Raw genomic sequence first — 11,426 nt, 5'->3', positions numbered from 1 at the left:
AATTAAAAGGCACAGATTGTAAGAGTTCTTTATATATTCTGGGTACTAGTCATTTTTCAGATATATGCATTGTAATATTTTCTCCCAAATTATGGCCTGACTTTTAATTTTATTTTGATGAGAACATTTAAATTTTCTGTATGATTTTTAAAACAATCTCTAAGATATAGAAAAGGTAAAAAGAATTAAATTTTAACCATTTGAGACCAGTGTTGCCAATCTGATACCACATTGTCCACGAATACTTCCGTGAATATTTCCTACAAATAAGGACACTGTCCTACAGACCACAGCACAACCAAGTAAATCAGAAAATACTGATACATCACATCTATGCAATTGTCACTACCCATTTAAGTTTCACAATTATCTCAATAATTTATAATAAAAAGATTCAGTTCAATATCATACTTTGTATTCAGTTATCTCTTTAGTCTCCATCAGTCTGAAAGTTTCTCAGTCTTTTAACCTTCACAATTTTGATGCTTTTGATGATTACAAATCAATTATCTTGTAAATTATCCTTTAATTTGAGTGTGTCTTAGATTTTCTTACAATTTAACCTAGCTTCCATGTGAATAACAAATCATTCCAATTTTACTGAAGAGTCTACCTTCCCACCCCCCACCCCCCACCTCCTGCCCACCCCGCAATGGTTTGTAATGTCTCCTCTATTATATAGTTCATTTTCATATGCATGAATCTATTTCCAGGCTTTTATTCTATTCTATTTATTTTTCTGTTTAAATCATCAATGCTTTCTATCTATAACTACATGCTTCAATGTAGTTATCATTCCCTGAACACAGCACTTTCATAATCCCTAGTGTTAGCGTAAATTGTGCCTTTCTTCTAACTTTCAACCCTACAACCTCCCAATCAACCTACCAACCAACGATAAAAAAAACTCTCAAAAATGTGCACAATGCTTTAGGTAATAAGATCATTTTAACTATACTGACTCTCAAAAATGTTATTCTTTTAAGATCAACTCAAACATCATCTTTTTCACAAGTCTTTTCTAAATCTCCCAGAGAATTGACTCCACCTTTGTGTTCTTTACAGCACTCAATTCAAATCTCTACAATATCACTTAAAACACATAGTGCTAAAATTATCTATTTACTTATCTATCTCTTTAAGTATACTGTGAGTTACTCAGGGTATAGGTAGCATGTCTTCACTTTGTATTAGTAGAATGTAGCACAGTAACTAGTATATAATAATGTAGTTTAGAAAGTATAAAGAAAATCTCAAAATACCTATGTTTTTTAAAAGTAGGTCTCTATTTTGCAGATGCTAAAAACTATAGCAATACCTCTGAAGTAAACATGTGTTAGAGTATCTGAAGAACAAAAGCATGCCTACCTTCAGTGTCTTGATCATAGTTGGATCAGTTGACCTAACATAGAAACTCTTCAGATAAGGTTCAAACATACCCTGGATACAAAAATAAATATATAAATACATTTAATGATATGAATACATTCATTTCTTTCTGGAATTATGTATTCAAAATGTACATACCTTTCTTTGAATTGACATAGTTGCTATATTCTGTAGGACAATATACTGCACTTCCCTAGTAATTAAAGAAAAATTTTTATTGGGTATATTTTCAAACGAAATATCTTTAAATAAACAGTACATTAAAAAGAATTAGCATTAAGTTTTATACTGAATATAATATTAAATATAATACTGAAAACTTTTTAGTAAATCTTAGATGTTTATGGCTTATTTTTAAATACAACTTCCCTACAAAGTATTATTAAGTTATATTTGATTCATCACGAAGAAAAGTTAAAACCAATTTTATAATACTGCATTCTTAATGTAAAGCCAGTACTGTAGCTAATCTGAACACATGGTACGTGCAAGGAAGGTATTCTTAGGGCTAATGGAACAAACATGACCATAGAGTTAATACAAACTCTTGATTGCAAGAATGTACTGTGTCATTCAATTCTACCCAGAGTGAAAGGTTAAAAAAACAGTCATGTTATTTTTATGTCCAAATATCCAAGAAATGAAGGTAGAACTGAAACTGGCATATATGCCTTCATGTGAAAGATGCATTCCAGATCCTTCTGATAATCTTTGAACTAGTTCCAGAAAAGAAAAATTATTGAACTGGTAAAAGGGTCAAAAATGACTGTATAAAGACAGCTGAAAGAACAGAAACCCAAAGGAAATAGTATTTTACTAAGGAACAGCAAAAGTCAGTCTAGGGCTAAAATTGTGACACTAAGTTTGAGTTAAAGACAAAAATAAATATCTATCTTTCCCATCCCCCCAAACTCTATTAGAAATAAGCACTCAGTGAAAAAACTATTTTTAATTTAAATTATCTATTTGCAAAAAAAAATATTGCAAAAAAGCTAAAACAATGGTATCCTTAAACACAGAAAACAAAACAAATGAAAAAAAATCTGATCTTAAACTTTGAAAGTATATGTCGTGAATTGCTGATCTGAACTGCTAAATTATAGTGAGGTAAAATTAAAGAGAAAGATATTCTTGCTATCCATCTACCTATCTACCTACCTACCTACCTACCTACCTACCTACCTACCTACCTACGGGAAATGAAAAGAGTATGCATTTCTTTAAAATAAGTGGCTATTAAGAATATAGCTCTCTTTTTCAATATAGCAAATTAATGGTGACATGATTACTAGACTAAATGTGGTGATCACATCATAAGGTATTATAAATGTTGAATCACTATGTTGTACATCTAAAACTAATATAATATTGTATACCAAGTACAAATTTTAAGATATCTAAAAATAAGTAAAAGTTCAATAAAAAATAGAGCAAACTACAGTAATTAGATATTGCAGCTTTAAAGGAAGTAGCAATTCTGTCATAAACAATATAATTTAAAATGTGTATTGCTTTATATAAAATTACATATAATTACACTAAGTCAATCTCATAATACACAGGTATAGTATTTTTGTGATTCCAGATTTACTACTCCCAAAAATTATTATTGTCACACCTAAAATATCAAACACTAACACTAGGCTAGGGTGACAGCATATACTATTATGCTAAAAGATATTTTTAATTTCTTTGGGCTTGAGGTTAAAAAAAGTCAATATTTATCATTAACTGAGATAAACTGTATACAACCTTTCATTCTGATTCCCTTGATTATGAAATTTTATTGATAAAATACAGTCAGAGCTACATATTAAATGCCTGAAAGACACGTTATGTTTTTTCAAACATTACTTTTGAAAGAATACAAAAGAAAACACAGGTATAAAACCATATCCTACCTATTGCTACGAAGTAAACGCACTAGTGATTTAGAAATAATGCCAGCTTCAGATTTAGGTGCTATGTGCCAATATAGCTGAGCAACCGCCATAACCACCTAAGAAATAAAGCATGAACACAATAAGAACTATGAACACTGCAACACCCCACAGTTTCAAAGAACATTCTTACATATTATTTCTTTTAACTCCTACAAAATTCCTATAAAATAAGATAAATATGTCATTACCTTTATGGCAGGTTGAATAGTGTGCCCCAAGAATTCACATCTACCCTCAAAATGTCATCTTATTTGGAAATAAGGTCTTTGCAGATGTTACTAACATATAATCAGGATGGGCTCATACTGGATTAGGGTGGACCATAAATACAATAAGAATGTCTTTATAAAAGACAGAAGAGGACACACAAAAACAAAGAACAGGCAGTGTGAAGATGGAAGCAGAGATCAGAGTAATAAGCCAAGGAATACCAAGGATTGCTGACAACACCAGAAGCTAGCTGCAAAAGGCAGTTTCTCCTTCACAGCTTCCAGAAGGAACCAACCCTACTGACACCATGATTTTGGACTTGGCCTCCTGAAATAAGAGAGAATAAATTTCTGCGGTTTCAATCCACTGAGTTTGTAGTAATTTCTTATGGCACCACTAGGAAACTAATACATCCTGGAAAAGAAAATAGGTGTTAAATGAACCACCCAAGGTATGACAGCCAGTACATGGCAAAGCTTGACACAACACTCCAAGTCCCAGTCTCCCTAGTACTACTGCTGCTGCTGCTCTGAGACGGGCAATTTTTTTTTTTCTAAATTGTAAGCATGCCTTTTCCAAATGAAGCCAGATACTTCAGGATAACAGTAATAAGTAGGCTGAATTTTTTTTTAAATAAGTACATTTAAATCATAATTAAAGAAACTCTTTTTAAAACAATTCCTCTAAAATAGCAGCCCTTGAGATGATCTTGGTTTTCAAAATGCAGAACCTTAAAAATAATCTTTGGTTCAAAGCCATTATAAGAGTGATCGGAATTTCTTTGTCATAAAACAAGTAGTTTCCTGTATGTGCTTCTACACTTAGATGCACAGATAAGAAGTCCACACTTCCCATTTACAGAGAGTACCCAGTTTAACATATGACAATTGCAGAGATAGAGCTATAGAAGTTACATTGTCTTGTCTTTGGCTCAGAAGATATATTAATATTACTTTACTTCTGGTTGGTCTATAAAGTTCTAACAAATATATGGCAGAAGTTTTACACATGCCTAAAGAGTATACAGCACCTGAGGGTATCTGAAGTAAAAGTTTCTTCCAAAATATACATTTTAAAAAATATATTTTACAGGGTCCTAAATTTACTGTTTAGCATTTTGTTGTACTTTTTTCTTTTTACAAGACTGATTTATAGCTTTCAGACATTACTTGAGAATGAGAGTAGTTTTAGAATATCTTACTTTTTGAATTGTGATCCACAAATAACTTTACAGAACAAACTCTCCTGAATTCAGTCTTATAAAACAAAATTTTAATTAATGCTTGACTTAATCTACAAATCCTTGAGTCATTTTAAAAAATAATGCAACATACAGCACTAATTTCCTAAAACAAATCCTCAAAGTCTCTTGTAAAAGTTGAGAATAAGGCTAAAACAAACAAAAAAATCTATTCACAATCCTTCGAAAGTCAGACAATCCTTTGAAAGTCAGTCTCTCTATGTATTTACAACGCAAGAAGTAGGATATCAAAACATAATGTAACAAAAAGTAAACCACCTCTAATTGGTACACAATCAAATAAGCAGGGAACCAAAACATACTGGAACAAAAGGTATGAACTACCTCTATTCAAGAATATTTTTGATCAAAAAGTATTTGTACTATAAAATCAACTTCTAAGACAAAGTTAAATTAATAGTGTGTTGATTATAAAGTAGAGTTTTATGTAGCAAGTTACGGCTATGTAACAACTATCTGGGTAAGCTAAGGCACACTAAAATATATTTTACAACATTAGTAAAATAATAATATATGGTTATTTAATTATTTTGAACCTAAATTACTAGGTATAAAATAAAAACTGCTAATTATTAAAACACATACAAAGGTCTAAGTTCTAAATTCTCAAGCAACAGAAAACAATTCAAGTGAAATTCCTCATTTTCAAAGTTTTTACTAAGTGAAGAGAACAATTAAGAATATTTTTAATTAAAAAAATTATAAGAAAATGTTTAACTTGGATCCATCAAGCCTTTAGATATAACTTCCAGTTAACAGGAAATACAGGTTATAAAAGAAAAAGTGAAATAGCACTTTATAAAGGAATCAATCAGATAAATCCAGAAGAACCTTCTGCAAGATTTGAGAGGTTAAAAAAGGTATAGTGACCAGATGCAATAGAACAGATACTGGTTTAGATGAGACACTTATAAGAGATAATTTAAGATAAATAGGCATTAAATGAGATAAAATTTTATTGAAATAGCAAGGTGAAGAGGAAGGACTAGAAAAAAAGTTAAAAATAATACATCTAGTATGATTACTCTCTTGATTTAAAAGATATATATGTATGGACACACACATGTGAATAAATGTATACTTATGGAGAAACAAGATCTAGAAAAAATGCATTAAGATATAACTGATTTCTGAGTGATGAAAATATAATGTTTTAATTTTTTTAGTTTTGTTAGTCTGCATTTTCTGATATTCTATTATGCACATGTATTCTTCTAAAATATAAAGGGTTATTTAAAATAAAAAGATGTAAAACAAAATAAAACAAAGACTTAGAATCCAAATAAAGATAATTTTTAATAGTTATTCCTACCAGTTAAAATTTACTAAGCATGAGGAATTATGCTAGGTGCTTTTATCAGGTAGATACAAGTATCATAGACTAATAGATTAAGTACTCACGACTAATTTCTAAAATCAACTAAGAAACATCTTGAGCTCATATGTTAGGAAAAGTCAATTAACAAAACCACAAAAAGGTAATGGAAGTAAAGTTAGGCATACAACTACCAAACCAAGTAATCTCATAAAAATCTAATTTTTTTGTATACACACAAATAAAACAAACAAATGCTCCATTACTTGTTTATTCAACTTACATACTTTTAAATACCATTTTTTTTAAAAAAAATCTGTAAATTATTTCTTATAAAGGTTTTAACATACCGCTGCATTCCTGCTCTGAAGCAAAGGCTTTGTATTCCGAATTAAAAGTCTATGATCTGGATCCATAGTATAAGACTTCTTTTTGTCAGTCTTTTCCTTCTGTTCATCATCAGATTCATAGAAATTCTTTTCATTATCCTGTAGACCATCATCCTACAGGAAAGAAATCCGACCCCAAGTTTAGTTCAGACCTTGAATAGCCCAAATATTACACAAAACTTTTTTTTAACATCTACAGTAATATTTCACTGTAGAATACTACTTTTGAGGCAATTTAAAAATACTATGCTACCTATATGAAAGGAAGGCCTTGCTTTTTCTCATATTTTATAATATGGTACTATAACTGTCCTTCAGGTAATACTTCTTTTATATTATATATTATATAGCAGAACCCTGAAAATATTAACTCTCCATAGAAATACCCAGAGCTGCCCAAAGGGAAAACCTGACCATTAGATTCTAACAAAGCTTATAATATAAGACTATGTAAAACCTGAAAACTGATTCCATAAATTACTAGTCACTCTGTAACTGGATCAAAGAGTCGAGAAAGAGAAGAATTTTTTGAACTGCAACACACATGAAAGAAATCAGAATAAAGCTTGACAAGTTAAAAACTAATGGTGATTAAGTAGGTCCCTATGTTGCCAAGACTCAGTTTGAGATTTAAATATAACCACAGGAGATAATTCTATGTTTTTACTCGCCCTTTTCATTTGAACTCTTTATTATCTTTGTCAATAAAATCAGCTTACAGGTATTTAGTCCTAAAAATAAACAAACAATAACAGAAAAGCACACAACAATTAATATCCACAGAGAGCCAATTCAACTACTGTTTAGAGGTAATTTCTATTACCAAATTCTTGGAAGATGGAGTAGATAAATTTTCCCTATTCCTCTAAGTACAACTAGAAATCCAAGACAGTATATTCAAAACAAACATAAGAAAGAAAAGTCAGAGAGTGGAAGGAAGACTGGATGGAAACCTGAGGACTCAAAGAATAACCAAACTAAGTCCCTTGAGTTTTCATTTTTACCTCATCTATCAAAGACTGGGTGTTAGAGAAGCTGGTAACCCAGAAACACCAAAAGGCATAGATAAAACAAATTCTCCCAAAGCCTGGTCTTTGTAGGCAAAGGACAAAGAAAGGAAAAGTATAGTAAGACAGAAAACTGTTTTAGAAAATAACTAACTGTTCTAGTGCAGCCAATACTAGAGGAAAAACAGCCCTAGCCCTACCTCCACCATCAAAGGCTGACACAGAAAGCCTAGATTTCTACTCTTACCAAGCTATAATGAATGAGATGTCCCAATCATCCCGCAGGGGTTTGTCAGAAAAGGCCAAGATGGCACTGAGACTTTAATCCCCATCAGGAGGTAATAAGGCATCCCAGTGGTGCCAGTACAGACCAAATGGGGAGCTTGGACATCCAGGCCTATCTGTCAATAACGAGGTACCATATCCCTTCTCAATGGGCTAGTGTAAAAGGATGCTTAGTGGACACTCAGGACTTGCAGCACCACCAACCAGTAGTAACAAGGACACACCACACTGTGGTGTTAGTGAAGGACACATGTGGAACAGTTATGAGGCACTTTTATACCTCCCAGCCAGAGAGCTATCAGGTGAGTATTAGTGGGGAGCCAGAAATCCTACATTCACCCACAGTAACAATGAGCACAATCTCCCTGAAGTGTCAATGGATGCTGAGTGGGTGACCTGGACTTCCGCCATGACCTGGCAATAATTAGAGGGCATATACTCCACCTTTTCCTGCTGGAGTGCTGTCAAACAAACTTAGCTAAAACCAAAAGTATGAATAAGATCAAGAATCTCATAATATCCAAACTGTCCAGATTTCAATCAAAAATCACTCATTATTCCAAGAGCCAGGAAGATCTCAAATGGGATGAAAAAGATAACCAGTAGATGACAACACCTGGGATATTAGAAATATTTGATAAAGATTTTAAAACAGCCATCATAAAAATATTTCAATGAGCAGCTAGGAATATCCTTGAAACAATAAAAAACATATAAGGCCTTAGCAAAGAACTACAAAGTGTAAACAAAGAAATAGAAGACATAAAAACCGAATAGAAATGTTACAACTGAAAACATTTTTCCCTCTATCAATAAAGTCATTGTAGGTCTCTCTTGTTTTATTTGCTGAACCCAGTAAATATCCGAACTGTAGATCTTCTGTTAGGTAGAAGGATTTCAAGTGTATGATGATAGTGTTGACCTCTAAAGAAAGAGGAGAATCTGGATTTGGGTCAAGCTGGCCTCCCTACTCCTACTATGATTCCTCTTAAGAGGAAAAAAACAAATTACATATTAGCAGAAAATATTTGCAACCACATGTGTGACAAGGGACTAGAATCTAAAATACAAAGACCACTCCCGAAACTCCAGAGCAAAAACAACAATTCATTTTAAAAGGGGGCAAAAGATATTGTTATGGACTACACTGTGCCCTCCCTCCCCAAATTCACATCTCAAAGCCCTAATACTAAATGTGACTATATGCCAAAATAGATCCTTTAAAGAGGTAATTAAAGTTAAGTTAGATCATATGAGTGGGACCCTAATCTAATACAACAGGTATCCTTCTAATAAGAGAGACACCAACAGTAGCACAGATAAAAAGGCCATATGAAGGCACAGTGAGAGGCAGCCATCTGCAAGTCAAAGAGAGAGGCCTCAGGACCTGCCACTTTGATCTTGGACTTGCAGCCTCGTAGAAGAAATGTGAGAAACTGTGAGAAATAAATTTCTGTTGTTTAAGCCTTTCAGTCTGTGGTATTTTGTTATGGCAACCCTAGCAACCTAATACAGATTTTGGTAACAAGAAGTAGGGTACTGCTACAACAAATACCTAAGGTGTAGAAGTGGCTTTGGAACTAGGTAATAGGTAGCGGCTGGAACAGCTGAGGTGTATGTTAAATAAAACAAACCTAGATTGCCTTCAACAGACTATTAATAGAAATATGATGTTAAAGGTGATTCTAATAAGATCTCAGATGAGAATGAGGAACATGTTTTTGAAAACTGGTAGAAAGGTGATCCTTGTTATAAAGTGACAAAGAACTTGGCCGTGTTCTCATGTTTTATGTAGATGTTAAATATGATGAACTTGGATATCTAGCTGAAGAGATTACTAAGCAAAGTGTTGAATGTGCGGCCTGGTTTTTCTTTGTTGCTTACGGTGATATGAGAAAAAAAGATAAACGGAAAGAATTTAAGCAATAGTAAACTATAACTTGAAGACTGGAAATTAGTCTATCTATATGGCAAAAATTGAGAAAACATCATCAAAAGAGAATACCAAGTGTGTTTCTAGAAAATCACTTGATAAAGAGATCATGGGTGTCACTTGTGGATTTAAGAGAGATGGGATTTTACCAGCAGAGACACTGCCAATTGGACTAAAGCGGAGAGAAAGCCTGTCTGATTTCTGGGATGCTACAGGACAAGACAGTGTAACGACACAGAAAGAAGGCGGGTCATCTGTAAGCCAAGGAGAGAGGCCTCAGGAGAAACCAAACCTACCAACATCTTGATCTTGGACTTCTAGACTCTAGAATGATGAGAAATAGATTTCTGTGCATTGAGCCACCTAGTCTATGGTATTTTGTTATGCAGCTCTAGCAAACTAATAGAGATATCAACAAACTATTCACTAAATGAGATATATGAATGGCAACACGCACGCACGCGCACACACACACACGAATAGATAACCAACCTTACTATTAGCAAAATGCACATTAAAAACCACAGCAAGATATCACTACACATCTATCACAATGGTTCTCATCTAAATTTAGAAATAGTGACAACACCAAACGATGGCAAGGACACAGAGGAAATGCATCGCTTATACATGGCTGGTAAGAATGTAAAAGGTTACAGTCACTCTGATGGGTTGGCCGTTTCTTATAGAACTAAACCTATAATTACCACACAACCAGTAATTGCACTCTTGCATATTTATTACTGGGAAATGGAAATTTATTCTCATATAAAAACCAGTACACAAAATATTCATAGTAGCTTTATTCCTCTTAGCTGAAATGGAAACAACCCAGATGTCCTTCAAAGGATGAAGGGTTAAACAATTGGTTAAACATCTATGCTGTAAAATACCACTCACAAATGAAAAACAAACTACTAATACATGCAATTCTGATTAATCTCCAGAGAAATATGCTGAGTGAGAAAAATTAATCCTAAAAGGTTACATGCTATATAATTCCATTTATATAACATTCTTGAAATGACAAAATGATAGAGATGCAGAAAAAATTAGTGGTTCATTCAGGTTAAGGGATGCAGGGTTAAGCATACAGAAGGAAGTGGGTTTAACTATAAAAATGGCAATATGAAGGATCCTTGTGATGGCAATTTTCTAAATCTTGACTATATTAATGTCAATATACTGGTTGTAATACCTTATATTACATATATTTATATATTTATTACATTCATTTACATATATTTATAATACCTTATATTACATATGTTTATAGATGTTATCTTATAAATTATGTTATCATTTATAGAAAATGAGTACATTAAACCAGATGTATTATTTCTTACAAATGCATATAAATCTAGTTATCCTAAAAAGTTTAAACAAAATTAAAAATTCAGTAAATCACTTATTTGTAGGTACTTATCCATCGTTATAACAATAATAGAAATTACCTAAAATGTTAGAGGTTGATTACTTTGGGAGTGTTGTACGAGTTCTTTACATATTATGGATAACAACCCTTTATCAGATGTATCATTTGCAAATATCTTCTCCCATTCAGTAGTTGTCTTTTCATTTTGTTGATGGTTTCCTACGCTGTGCAAAAACTCTTTAGTCTGATATAGTCCCATTTTTTTTGTTTCCCTTGCTCAAGAAGATATATCCAAAAAGATACTGCTAAGAGCGATGCC

The 11,426-nt window shown here is 32.6% G+C and overlaps 1 protein-coding gene across 2 annotated transcripts in view; it reads right to left on the bottom strand.

Moving 5' to 3' along the window:
- The window catches only part of AP3B1 (adaptor related protein complex 3 beta 1 subunit), a 219,935-nt gene that overhangs the window by 123,196 nt on the left and 85,313 nt on the right, over positions 1–11,426 (bottom strand). For both annotated transcript variants that reach the window (XM_011375121.1, XM_023520419.1), the window contains exons 8-11: positions 6,469–6,621; positions 3,291–3,388; positions 1,528–1,582; positions 1,369–1,440 (exon numbers count right to left, since the gene is read on the bottom strand). In XM_011375121.1, the coding sequence (XP_011373423.1) occupies positions 1,369–1,440; positions 1,528–1,582; positions 3,291–3,388; positions 6,469–6,621 (378 nt within the window). The remainder of the gene's footprint in view (positions 1–1,368; positions 1,441–1,527; positions 1,583–3,290; positions 3,389–6,468; positions 6,622–11,426) is intronic.

This window comes from Pteropus vampyrus, unplaced genomic scaffold (genome assembly GCF_000151845.1).
Source record: "Pteropus vampyrus isolate Shadow unplaced genomic scaffold, Pvam_2.0 Scaffold262, whole genome shotgun sequence".
NCBI lineage: Eukaryota > Metazoa > Chordata > Mammalia > Chiroptera > Pteropodidae > Pteropus > Pteropus vampyrus.
The sequence above is the reverse complement of the archived record's forward strand: the minus strand, read 5'-3'. Positions and strand labels throughout refer to the sequence as shown.